Genomic DNA, 14,980 nt, shown 5'->3' with positions numbered 1-14,980 from the left:
CGCATTAAATGGATGCGGCAACCATGTCCAAACATGGTTTTTCTGTGCGTGCAGAGACTATGGAAATGTGGATTAGCCAACACTGAAACATATGTATAGTCACACTGAAAAAAAAGCATACTCGGTTCCAAAGATTTTGTCTTTACTTTAAAAAATTTGGTATTGATTCCGAGCCAAAGAAGCGGAGAATACAAGTAAGGATACTTTTAAGACACAATTCTCTTTTAAATTTAGGTTTAGTGTACTTGCTTCTAGGAAGCAAATTTTAATTTTTCGCTTTCTCAGCTTTTTTCCGTCATATGCTATCAAAGTCCTTTAAAAACGAGTTAACGGCAACTTTATTTTCCAAATTAGGACTAGACTTCTAGTAGAAATTATGCTATGTTTGAAGTAAAAAACTTCTTTAAAATAAAGTTTTGAAAAACATGTCCTATATTTGAACGATTTTTTGCCTTGTAGTCAAGATGCAAAAAGACAACAAATTTAAAGACAATTTCATTAAATTTAAAGAATTTTTCTGAATTAATAAAGTCAAGTTGACCTTAGCCTATACATTTGTTCTTTCATGTTAAGATACCCATTTTTAAGTCAAATCACTTAATTATAAGGACAATACGACTTCATTGAAAAGTTTATCGATTTTTGGACAAGGAAAATAACTTTATTTTAGAGAAATGCGTCTTCTATGCTAAGCAAAATTTGTATTCGTATTTTAAAGACATGAAATCTTTGACCTCACGACAATATTTTTTTCAGTGCAGGCTTGTAAGATGGGTATCTGGCATTTTCTTTTCAATAGCATAAGAATACCAATTCCTTAATCTTCATGTCCAATTAGCTCGCATTTAAAATTGTAATTAATGTAAAGTAATTGATTTGGACGAAAAACCGGCCTGCGTTGATATCGGGCTAACATAAAAATAGTTTTCCAAAGTCTCAATTCAGTTAATTTGATTCGAGTTCTCTTATCTTGGAAAAGTTCTAGATGTTTAACAGATATGAACTCAAAACGATACCTTTCAAATGCAAACGATCTAAACACAATAAAACCAAACGTCCGTTATGTATTCTGTGAAAGTACTTTCTCGTTAATGTCTGGATGCTCCATGCATCCTAATGAAAAAAACTTCTACGCATAAGCACCTTTAGCCACTGCGAATGCTTGACCAAGAGAAGCTATAATCAAATCAACATCGGACTCGTAACATCGTAAAACAATCAAATGGCAAGACAAATGACATGTCGGCAAAATGACGACACTTAACTTTTGTGTAGATTGGAACTGTGAATGCTACCATGTTTAAGACCATGAACAAGAGCGGGTTAACTCTGTACCTGGACGTGTATAAAGAGTATATCACCAATTTAATAGGAAAAAAATTTGCATTGTTTGCCTTTTAAATGCGACTTATTGCATTTTGGTAGTAACTGCAGGTGTCATTAACGAGTACATACTCCTTACAACTGTGTCGGTATGGATGAATAGAAACTAATATGAAAGAGCTAACGTTTGATGAAGGCTGCTATGCATAGAAAAAAATATCATCAATATTTTTCCAATTTACAATTTAATTGGAACAATAAATTTTTTAATTGTGATTGATACTATCATTTCTGTGATTGAAGACAATTAAAAATTAATTGGATCAATTAATTTCGTGATTGAAGACGATATATTACCGTATAATTAATATACTTTTTCGCTCAAAAAAAAAAAAAAAGTAATAAAAAAAATATATATATATATATATATATATATATATATATATATATATATATATATATATATATATATATATATATATATATATATATATATATATATATATATATATATATATATATATATATATATATATATATATATATATATATATATATATATATATATATATATATATATATATATATATATATATATATATATATATATATATACTAAAAACATATGTTTGTAATTTATTCGAATATTACACCGCAAATATTTATTAATATACAAAATATGCAAGTCGATAAGCAATCATGACAACAACTTTACTTGTTGTAATTAATCTTACATATCTATACATAAACGTACATATCTAAAAAAAATTGCATCATGAATCAATAGGGATTTTCAATTAATTCCGAGACCCGCTTTTTGCGGATCTGTTAAACGGGTTTCCAATTCACAAAACAATTTGTGTTTACGCAAAAAAATAATTGTTTCCTCCCCAACCGAAATTTTAGACAAACAAATATTGTTTCCCATTTGCTTTTCGCTCTAAGGAAGTTTGTCTGAAAGGAAGGTCTATACTTTTTGTGGTAAACTATGATTCTTTTGCAGGATGTAAAAACAATTTCATAACTCTAATATTTTTTTAATTGTTCTGGTTAATTGCATCTTCCCTCACATCTTTCTCACCTCTACGAGGTTTACTTAGTTCCTAGAAACTTTTCCTGTAATACTAACAATGTACATGAAATTACTGGGATTGAACCCATGATCCTTAGCATGCAAGGCGGCCATGGTAACCATTGCATTATGGTGGCTCTCGTAGGTATTTAAGATTGGGACCGGTCGACTTTTTTTTGTAAAAAAGGATATAAATTTAAAAGCCCAAAGATTATTAAATCCCTTTAAAACTATTAATGTTGCTTTACGAAAAATATCTTTATATCAACTCTGTTTTCCATTTTTTATAGATAAGTGCACGCTCACAAAAAATCGCTTCTGTAACATATACTCCCAAACATATTTTGCTTCAAGCATATACATTTTTGGGTATTGCCCAAACATTTATATGTTTGATCTCTTCCAATATATAATATGTTTGAAAGCATATTAGTCTAAACAATATATGTTTGGGTAGTCTAAGTTTCAAACATTTTGTATTTGTGCATCCAAATTCAATAATGTTGTCTTCCAAAAAACAATATGTTATTATGTGAACATATAATATGTTTGGAAGCATTTTGCACCCAAAAATATTATATGCTTAAAAAAATTCTCCCAAACAATATTGTGCTCAAAATTTTATTTATTTATTTATATATTTACAATCATAACGAATTATGAAAATAAACAGGTAATATAGGTGCTAACAACATAGGTTTTCGACCTGAATGCTCAAAATTTTGTTTCTGCCCAATTGTATATTCCCCAACATCTTTCGCACTTCCACGAGATTTTTTAGTTCTTAGCACCTTTTTCTGTAATACAAACATTGTAGAAGAAATTATTCAATTGTATGATTTTTTTTTATTTTAATTTTACCTTTTGCCGGACGGGGATTCGAACAGCGGACCACACAGTTTGTAAGGATCAAAGAAGTAGCTGATCAATTGCCCAAGGAAAAATAAAATGTTAATTTTGTAATAACAAGCAACAACCACCAACTTAATTCAATATCGCTCCCTGTTAAATAGCGCTCCAAGCTACTGAACACATATATGTTTATAGGCTATTTCTAAATTAATATATGTTTGCATCCAAACATTTTATATTTACAAACATTTTATGTCCCAAACATAATATGTTCTAACATATTAACATATATGTCCCAAACATGTTATGCTAGTTTATGAACATTATATGCTTGCACTCAAAAATATTGTGTTTAAAAATTTGTGTTCCAAACATATAATGTTTATAGCCAAACATGTGAAAAACAGCCTTTTTCATCCGTGTGGAGGTGTCAGAATGTTTATCCACTTTACTTTAAAAATAAAAAATATGTCCTTAATATTGTACAAACTTTGTATTCTATACTGTAGATTATTTTATAGTTATTATTCAAGTCATTTGATAATTGGCTGGATTTGGACCCATAACCCTCTATGTCTCTTCACTTATAATCAACAACCTACACGCTCAAAAACTCGCTTCTGTAACATATACTCCCAAACATATTTTGCTTCAAGCATATACATTTTTGGGTATTGCCCAAACATTTATATGTTTGATCTCTTCCAATATATAATATGTTTGAAAGCATATTGGTCTAAACAATATATGTTTGGGTAGTCTAAGTTCCAAACATTTTGTATTTTTGCATCCAAATTCAATAATGTTGTCTTCCAAAAAACAATATGTTATTATATGAACATATAATATGTTTGGAAGCATTTTGCACCCAAAAATATTATATGCTTAAAAAAATTCTCCCAAACAATATTGTGCTCAAAATTTTATTTATTTATTTATATATTTACAATCATAATGAATTATGAAAATAAACAGGTAATATAGGTGCTAACAACATAGGTTTTCGACCTGAATGCTCAAAATTTTGTTTCTGCCCAATTGTATATTCCCCGACATCTTTCTCACTTCCACGAGATTTTTTAGTTCTTAGCACCTTTTTATACCCTTCACCACTACTGTGGTACAGGGTATAATAAGTTTGTGCATTTGTATGTAACGCCAAGAAGGAAAAGTCTGAGACCCATCGTTTAGTATACCGATCGTCTTAGAATTAAATTCTGAGTCGATTTAGCGATGTCCGTCTGTCTGTCTGTCCGTCTGTCCGTCTGTCCGTCTGTCTGTCTGTCTGTTGATGTATTTTTGTGTGCAAAGTACAGCTCGCAGTTTTAGTCCGATTGTCCTAAAATTTGGTATAGGGTCCTGTTTCGGCTCAAAGACGATCCCTATTGATTTTGGAAAAAATCGGTTCAGATTTAGATATAGCTGCCATATATATTTTTCACCGATCTGGTCATAATTGGCGTGTATATCAACCGATCTTCCTCAAATTCGGTACATCCGAATATTTTATGAGTCTCGAAAAACTTGCAAAATATCAGCCAAATCGGTTCAGATTTAGATATAGCTCCCATATATAGCTTTCGCCCGATTTACACTCATTTGCCAACAGAGGCCAATTTTTTTCTCCGATTTAGTTGAAATTTTGCACAGGGAGTAGAATTAGCATTGTAGCTATGCGTGTCAAATTTGGTTGAAATCGGTTCAGATTTAGATATAGCTCCCATATATAGCTTTCGCCCGATTTACACTCAAATGACCACAGAGGCCAATTTTTTGCTCCGATTTAGTTGAAATTTTACACAGGGAGTAGAATTAGCATTGTAGCTATGCGTGCCAAATTTGGTTGAAATCGGTTCAGATTTAGATATAGCTCCCATATATATGTTTTTCTGATTTCGACAAAAATGGTCAAAATACCAACATTTTCCTTGTAAAATCGCCACTGCTTAGTCGATAAGTTGTAAAAATGACTCTAATTTTCCTAAACTTCTAATGCATATATATCGAACGATAAATCATAAATAAACTTTTGCGAAGTTTTCTGTTTCGGCTCAAAGACGATCCCTATTGATTTTGGAAAAAATCGGTTCAGATTTAGATATAGCTGCCATATATATTTTTCACCGATCTGATCATAATTGGCGTGTATATCAACCGATCTTCCTCAAATTCCGTACATGCGATTATTTTACGAGTCTCGAAAAACTTGCAAAATATCAGCCAAATCGATTCAGATTTAGATATAGCTCTCATATATAGCTTTTGCCCGATTTACACTCATTTGCCCACAGAGGCCAAGTTTTTGCTCCGATTTAGTTGAAATTTTGCACAGGGAGTATAATTAACTAACTAATAGGTGCTAACAACATAGGTTTTCGACCTGAATGCTCAAAATTTTGTTTCTGCCTAATTGTATATTCCCCGACTTTTTTTTTGTTCTTAGCACCTTTTTCTGTAATACACACATTGTAGAAGAAATTATTCAATTTTATGATTTTTTTTATTTTAATTTTACCTTTTGCCGGACGGGGATTCGAACAGCGGACCACACAGTTTGTAAGGATCAAAGAAGTAGCTGATCAATTGCCCAAGGAAAAATAAAATGTTAATTTTGTAATAACAAGCAACAACCACCAACTTAATTCAATATCGCTCCCTGTTAAATAGCGCTCCAAGCTACTAAACACATATATGTTTATAGGCTATTTCTAAATTAATATATGTTTGCATCCAAGCATATTATATTTACAAGCATTTTATGTCCCAAACATAATATGTTCTAACATATTAACATATATGTCCCAAACATGTTATGCTAGTTTATGAACATTATATGCTTGCACTCAAAAATATTGTGTTTAAAAATTTGTGTTCCAAACATATAATGTTTATAGCCAAACATATGAAAAACAGTCTTTTTTATCCGTGTAGACTTACACCCAAAGAAGGTACAAACATGTTTTAAGAGCAAAATGTTATTTTTGGGTGGTGACCATGTAACATGGTTTTCGCAACAATGTTATTTTCTCGGAAATCATGTATCTGATTTCGGCAAGCAGGTTATATTTGACGAGAAAGTAACATTTTAGTGACAAGCATGTTACATGGTCACCATACAAAAATAACATTTTGCTCTTAAAACATGTTTGAGGTGATCATATTCCTTCCCTGCGTGTATGCATTGCAAACTAAACAATTCTATTTGTTGTTTGTTAAAGATAAATATTCTATGTATGGACTTTTTAATGACACTGGGTGTAGTTTCAAATTAAAATATTCTGATGTTGTATCAAGAGTTACCATTTAAATCGATCAAGAATGGAGAGCACAAAACTTATGTTGATGCAAACGACTAACTTGGCAAACATATGTAAATTCCCATAAAATATATTGCAAGTAGTGCGTTGTTTAAGGAAAGACAAACAAGCATTTTCGTGTGAACTAGAGTTTTACTGAGAATCATTGAAATACAAGTGTTCCCATAATATTCATGACAATTGAAATGCATTAATCGCTTATATTGAAGAGTTGCACTGAGTTGGAGTGGTCCAGTCTTTGACCATTTACTTTGATATGCTGTGTAAATGTCTCATCGCTGTCATTAGCTATTATTGGCTACAACTGTACTGGTGCAATTGCCAATGGGTTTTTACAGGATCGAATACTGGAAAGCCCTCAGAACTTATCACTTTGCTTATCTAAATGTCTAGTGACTCGTTTCTATCCTACGATTAACCTTAATCTAAACTAACCGGAGAATAATAATTTACCAGTTTGTAAAATGAATGTTTTATCGACACGGCAAATAAACACCCTTATTTCTATAGTCGTCTTCCGGGTGTAATCTGAAGGATATACTTGCCCTATTAAGGCTTCTGGATGGAAAACTTAGAAACCCTATTGAAGACGCAAATGAGATAGGGTTGACCCTGGCGGAGGAAGATATATAATGAAGACGCGACGGCTATTACGACGATTACTTTTTGTACTAATACAATACTCGATAACAAATGTCCTATATCAAATAATCAGATGATGTGCAAAAAAAGTTATTTTAATTATTTCGATTTAAAATCATTCCGAAGAATTTCGGGTCGGCAAATCCAGAAAAAATATTAGGTTTGACGCGGGGAAAAATGTGGAATGGTAAAAGCTTCCAAAATTAAAAAATAGCAACGACAGTGAAATTAATGGCCAAGGCTCATTTAAATTTCGTAAAGGAAACTGTTTTAGTTTAAAGTTTGTATAAGCCAGCCGTCCCGAAAATTATGCCAGAGAACCTCAATAGGTCCTCAGTGGATAAAACTTGAATAGTCAACTTCAGAGGATTCCAAATTGCATTGCTATGGCTAAGATGTGTTGTTGAAGCACATATTAAAAGCCTTGAAGGCTTTATATTACAAAATAAATTGAATTCATAATTAACACGTTTACTTTAAATGTGATGATCGTAACTACTATATATTTGGACCTTTGTCAATTTGGTATAAATAAAGCATTTTTGTACAAATAGATTTGAGACCATAACACGCGAATTCGATATCTCGAATATTCGAGTTCGGCCTAAAGGTCACAACTGGAATAAATACTTGATCAACATATATTTTTTAGTCGTTATATTTTTTCTCATCATTTACCAATCTTCTTCTCAAAAGTCTAAAATCATCAAGTTTCAAATCATTTGGAGTCGAGTTCCTCCCAAATCCTCCATCTTATGGCTGATTCATGTTTACCCCTACGGGAAATGGATCATCCACAGGACCAGTAAAGGACTAGTCCCTGGTGTGTATGGACCAGTCCCAGTTCTGGTCAAAACGTATGGAAGGGACCGGTCACTTTAACATGGGTTTGTCATTGATGGGGTAAATTTACACTTTACGACACGTCTAGGACTCATTCCAAAGGACACGTCCTGGGAAAATTTAGTAGTAGCACCCCATAGACAGTTACTCATGAACCAGTCTCGTACAAATCAGAAGTGAAAACCATTCGAACTATATTGAACAATATGTTATTCTGATAATCCTATTTCACTAAATGTGTATTTCCAATAAGATCTTAATTTCAAGTGAGTATGGAAATCAATAAATTATGACTATTTAAAATTTGCGACAAACGGGAGCAGGAGTCCTCTGATATGTGCGTCAATGGCAATTTGCACCAATTTCCCGTAGGGTAGTTCTTGAAACTTCCTTTTTTTAATTGTTGAGCATTTTTCAGTATCGCGTTTTCGTGATCAAGTCCAAGTTTTCCACCATTGGGGGCGCATTTCGATCAATATGGCTTTTTCGTATCATTTCTGGTGTTGTTACCGTTTTTTCGTCCAATTGGACGCATTGGAATGGTGCGAGAAACAAAAGATCTATTCACATTTATATACTGAAGGGCTCTAAGACTTGTCGTTTTCCAGTTAAATATAAAGCAACCACACTAACACGCTTGAATTGAAAGCATGATTATAGTTTTTTTTTACAATGAAACATTTTTTTGAGTAGCAATGGTATTGCTCTCATATTTGTAACGTTTTTAGGGTCTTATAGACTTTGTTACATATACGTTGAAATAAATAAATATATAACAAGTATATACGGCCGTAAATTCGGCCAGGCCGAATCTTATGTACCCTCCTCCATGGATTGCGTAGAAACTTCTACGAAAGACTGTCATCCACAAATTTCAACTCACATGGTTGTTAAATATCATATGCTACCACCACGTACCACATTTCAACCAGATCGTATGAATTTTGCTTCTCCAAAAGGCACCGGAAGTCAAATCTGGGGATCGGTTTATATGGGAGCTATATATTATTATGGACTGATAGGAACCAATTCCTGCATGGTTGTTGGATACCCTATACTAACATCACGTACCAAATTTCAACCGAATGGGAAGAATTTTGCTCTTCCATGGTGCTCCGGAGGTCAAATCTGGGGATCGGTTTATATGGGGCCTATATATAATTATGGACCGATATCGACCAATTTTTGCATGGGTGTTTGAGGCCATATATTAACATTACGTACCAAATTTCAACCGAATCAGATGAATTTTGGTCTTCTAAGAGGCTCCGGAGGTCAAATCTGGTGATCGGTTTATATGGGGGCTATATATAATTATGGACCGATATGGACCAATTTTTGCATTGTTCTTAGAGACCATATACTAACACCATGTACCAAATTTCAGACGGATCGGATGAAATTTGCTTCTCTTAGAGGCTCCGCAAGCCAAATCGGGGGATCGGTTTATAAGGGGGCTATATATAATTATGGACCGATGTGAACCAATTTATACATGGTTGTTAGAGACCATATACTAACACCATGTACCAAATTTCAGCCGGATCGGATGAAATGTGCTTCTCTTAGAGGCTCTGCAAGCCAAATTTGGGGGTCCGTTTATATGGGGGCTATACGTAAAAGTGGACCGATATGGCCCATTTGCAATACCATCCGACCTACATCAATAACAACTACTTGTGCCAAGTTTCAAGTCGATAGCTTGTTTCGTTCGGAAGTTAGCGTGATTTCAACAGACGGACGGACGGACATGCTCAGATCGACTCAAAATTTCACCACGGCCCAGAATATATATACTTTATGGGGTCTTAGAGAGATATTTCGATGTGTTACAAACGGAATGACAAAGTTAATATACCCCCCATCCTATGGTGGAGGGTATAAAAATGCTTTCGTATGCTTGTAAACAATAAAATGAAGAGTCACTACACGGACGAAAAAGACTGTTTTTCATATGTTTGGGTGTAAAAATTATATGTTTGGAACTCAAATTTTTTAACACAATATTTTTAAGTGCAAGCACATAATGTTCATAAACTAGCATAACATGTTTGGGACATATATCTTAATATGTTAGAACATATTATGTTTGGGACATAAAATGTTTGTAAATATAATATGCTTAGATGCAAACATATATTAATTTGGAAATAGCCTATAAATATATATGTGTTTAGAAATATAGACCTACAGAGTATGGTGCAAGTAAAATAATGGAAGCAACCAATTGACGCCTTAAAAATATATCCACACAAAGAAAATTTCATTAAAATTTTTTACTACAAGTGTATGTCTTAAGGTGAAACATAATGTGTTTGAACAATACAAAAAATATTTTGTTTGGACCAATCATGAAAATGTATATGCTTGAAGCAAAATGTGTTTGGGGTATATGTTACAAAAGCGTTTTTTTTTTTTTGAGTGTGTATCGCAAACTATCACTAACTCTCGCAAATGTCTGAACGAATTTGGAAATAGGCTCCAGGCGGCTGGCATACACCTAAGCCAGTATTCGGATTGTTGTGCGCTGTAACCTGTTTTCCATACACCCTTCCTTTATTCCAAGAAATCGGTGTCAGTCTTTTCCGAAGTGGTACTATCTACATCTTTTAAAAATAATACAGTGACCTAGGTAAATTCATATTCCCTTCCAACTCTTCTTCAGTGTTTTTCTTGTTTGGATAGCCCGAATAATTGTTGGTTATCCATTTGCATTCCAATACTGTTCGTGATCTCAACGAAATGTATGTAAGCTTACTTTTTTCATTACCCATAATAAGTCCTGTCCTATGAAGTAGATGAGGTAGTAAGACTAGGAAATGTTTTTCCAGGCAATGTCTGTGGAATAAGAGAAGGATATAAGGTTGGAGAAGGACGCTCGAAACACTTTTTTGAATTCACAACAGGGCGCTCAGATGAAATAACTACTATATCTGAAATACAATAAATGCAGACAACAATTATCTGTAACTCACATTGGAACAATTTTCAAAATGAGCCGTCATAACACACAAATTAACAATAAAAATTACTTAGCATTACCTGAATATCTTCGGAGGGTTGAGTAATGTTTTTCTTTTCAGACGCCATGTTTCCCTTTATAGTTTGAATGAACCACATTTCAGAACTGTGTGGTTCGTGAAGACTGCATGTTATTGAAGCACTTCCTCCAATACGTATACTTGTTTCATTTGGCTTCATTTCTGAAAGAAGAAAAACAAAAATTATTTTTTTAGAGTACACCAAAACAACGTAATTAATTACGATGAATATATAATTGTGTCATTTCTGGACATCAGAGATTCATTGTCATTGTTGGCCAAGCGATACTGGTGATATGTCAGTATTCCTTGATAAAGAACCAACTATTCCCCAATGGGAGTTCTGTCGCAAATACATTGGAATGTTGCTACAAAAAAAACCCAAATATAAAAGTGGTCCTATAATATTCTTTTCGAACTAACAGACTTTTTAGTATTCTAAATTCTGTAGTTTGATATTATAATGACAAGGATTTTTACATTTTATTTGTAATGAGGAAAATTGAAAACAATTCGATATGAAATAAATTATTCAAAAAGCTTCGGATACGGCTAATCGGCCTCTTGACGACAAAAGCCGATTATCGATTTTTGGCCAAATGCCAATTCTTCGGGCGGTCTGTAAAACATAATATTCGGCCTCGCCGAACTTTCGTATTTATTTGTTTCCTTTATTTTCGAATGCAGTTTTTTTCTGGGTGTATAGTGTAGGTTAGGTTAGGTGGCAGCCCGATGTATCAGGCTCACTTAGACTATTCAGTCCATTGTGATTCCACAGTGGGGAACTTATCTCTTATCACTGAGTGCTGCCCGATTCCATGTTAAGCTCAATGACAAGGGACTTCCTTTTTATAGCCGAGCCCGAACGGCGTTTCACATTGCAGTGAAACCACTTAGAGAAGCTGTGAAACCCTCAGAAATGTCACCAGCATTACTGAGGTGGGATAATCCACCGCTGAAAAACTTTTTGGTGTTCGGTCGAAGCAGGAATCGAACCCATGACCTTGTGTATGCAAGGCGGGCATGCTAACCATTGCACCACGGTGAAGGTTATACAAACATATTTTTTATTCGAATATTACATTTATAAAGTTAAAGTTAGTTAATACAATTTTTTTGTATTTGTTTTGGCAGTGATAAATTCATTATCAGCAATAAATACAGTGTGTACGCCCATTAAAAACGAAAGTAAACTCGCTGTTATGCAGTAGATGGAAACGAGTACATGAGCATTATGGCTAACCCATGTATAATTCATACTTTCTCATCCGATGGAATATTTAAAGGTTCAGATCTGTAGTGACCTCGATATGAAACTACGAATTTTATTGGTATTTAAATCCTTTTGTGAAGGGTATTGACCCGACACTCTTTATTCTTTCGTTTATGTATATACAAACCTCACCCCAAAATACAGCTTAATTTCCATACCGAGTCCAAATAAATATGCTTAAGACCTTGCATATATGCCCAAAAAAGGAAGTAACACACAATGAAATAATATGTAAGTTAATGTAAAATTGTTAACCAAAATACAATACTAGTGGCTACTTGACGAAAATAACTCAATGTTTTTAGTCAAGTTGAAGAAAAATTATTAAACATAAGTAATATTTTTCAGTTGTGTTAGAAATTTTTGTATTTCGAAAAAAAATATTGGAGTAGAAAGTTTAAAAATGTTCTTGGTGGTGGGTATTTAAGATTCGGACCGGCCATGAATTATATAATAATAGTTTCCTTTGAAAACTCTCCGTTGGTTACTTGATAATATATAGAACATCAGGGGGTTTGATGAAAGATATTCTCCCAAGCAGATCAGTTCAACCCGAAGACAAATTTAAAAATTCTACCTACGAAGACTAGATCAGATTCTGGATTTTTAAGAACCACTTCTGATTGAGTTTTAGAAGAATCATAAATATTTCGTACAAGTGTGCAAGAAAATGAAGAAATAATACCCTGATATGAAATCTAAAATCTTTAGATTTTTTACCATTATTTAATTAATTACGAGAAGTGAAATTTTACTTCCAGTTTCAAGCATTGAAATAAGTCTATATGGAGGCTTTACAATTTCAGGCAAATCGGATAAAAACTACGGTTTCTAGAAACCCCCCCCAAAAAATCATTTCTTACACACCTATTTATAGTCCTATAAAACTTCTGGCGCACCTCCTTATGGTCCTAAAATACCCCTAGATTTCTAATTTCAGGCAAATTTGATAAAAAACTACGTTTTCTACAAGCCCAATATGAGGGATATACCAAACCAGGGACCGATACACACCATGTTCGGCACACCAAAAATACCTCTAGTTTTTTTAATTTCAGGTAAATTGGATAAAAACTACGGATTCTAGAAGCTCAGTCTATAAAATCGGGAGATCGGTCTATATGGGGGCTATACCAAAACATGGATCGATACATACCATTTTCGCCACACCTATTTGTGGTCCTAAAGCACACCTATATTTCAAATTTCAGACATATTGCATAAAAGCTACGGTTTCTAGAAGCTCAAGAAATAATATCGGGAAATTGGTCTATATGAAGTCTATACCAAAACATGGACCGATAGGCACCATTTCCGACACACCTAATTATGATCCTAAAATACCTTTACATTTCCAATTTGAGACAAATGGGATAAAAACTACGGTTTCTAGAAGCTCAAGAAATAAAATCGGGAAAACGGTCTATACCAAAACATGGACCGATAGGCACCATTTCCGGCACACCTAATTATGGTTCTAAAATACCTCTACATTTCCAATTTCAGACAAATCGGATAAAAACTACGGTTTCTAGAAGCTCAAGAAATAAAATCGGGAAATCGGTCTATACCAAAACATGGACCGATAGGCACCATTTCCGACACACCTAATTATGGTCCTAAAATACCTCTACATTTCCAATTTCAGACAAATGGGATAAAAACTACGGTTTCCAGAAGCCCAAGAAGTAAAATTGGGAGATCGGTCTATAACGGGGGCTATAGCAAAACATTCACCAATAGGCTCCATTTTATGAACACCTATTTGTGGTCCTAAAACACCTCTTAATTTCCAATCACCAAAACATGGAGCGATATGCACCATTTTCGACACACCCACCTGTGGCCCTAAAATACCTCTAGATTTCCAATATAAGGCAAATCGAATAAAAACTGCGGTTTCTAGAAGCTCAAGACCCCAGATCGGAGGATCGGTTTATATGGGAGCTATATCAAAAACTGGACCGATATAGCCCATCTTCGAACTTGGCCTGCACGCAGACAAAAGACGAATCTGTTCCAAATCTGTGTGTTACAAACGGAATGATAAACTTACTATACCATTATCTCCATTCTATGTTGGTGGGTTAAAAATTCGAATTTAGTAAAATTTTGCTCTATATTTGTGTACAATTTTTCGGGCTGCCACTTTAACCTAACCTTAACCTAACCTACAATTTTTCTTTATTATTTTTAGTTCATGCCGTTAAAGGGGGCAAAAAATAATTAAGTTCAAGAAAATTTTCTCACAATGGGGAACACTTAACTAGAAACAACTAAAATAAAGTTAAATTGGCGTTTTCGAGGGTTAACAACGCCTTTGATTGAAACAATTGTTTCAATCAAAAAATTATTAAAAAACAAGTATATACGGCCGTAAGTTCGGCCAGGCCGAAGCTTATGTACCCTCCATCATTGATTGCGTAGAAACTTCTTCTAAACACTGCCATCCAGAATCGAATTATCTAAGTTGCGGTAACGCTTGCCGATGGCAAGGTATCTTAAAACCTCCTAACACCATCTTCTAAATTGTATGTAAGTCCATACGTGGTATATATTAAATCAAAAAAGATCGATCCAATACGTATATAATTCAGTTTGACAAAGTAGACATAAA

At 33.7% G+C, this 14,980-nt stretch overlaps 1 protein-coding gene across 1 annotated transcript in view; it reads right to left on the bottom strand.

Annotated features, from left to right (window-relative positions):
- LOC142230669 (cytokine receptor-like) overlaps window positions 1-14,980 on the bottom strand; it is a 186,323-nt gene that overhangs the window by 82,417 nt on the left and 88,926 nt on the right. The window contains exon 4 of the mRNA XM_075301306.1: window positions 11,092-11,252. Within this exon, the coding sequence (XP_075157421.1) occupies window positions 11,092-11,252 (161 nt within the window). The remainder of the gene's footprint in view (window positions 1-11,091; window positions 11,253-14,980) is intronic.

The sequence above is a fragment of the Haematobia irritans genome, chromosome 3, assembly GCF_050003625.1.
Source record: "Haematobia irritans isolate KBUSLIRL chromosome 3, ASM5000362v1, whole genome shotgun sequence".
In the NCBI taxonomy this organism is placed as follows: domain Eukaryota; kingdom Metazoa; phylum Arthropoda; class Insecta; order Diptera; family Muscidae; genus Haematobia; species Haematobia irritans.
This window is presented reverse-complemented; position numbering and strand designations above follow the sequence as displayed.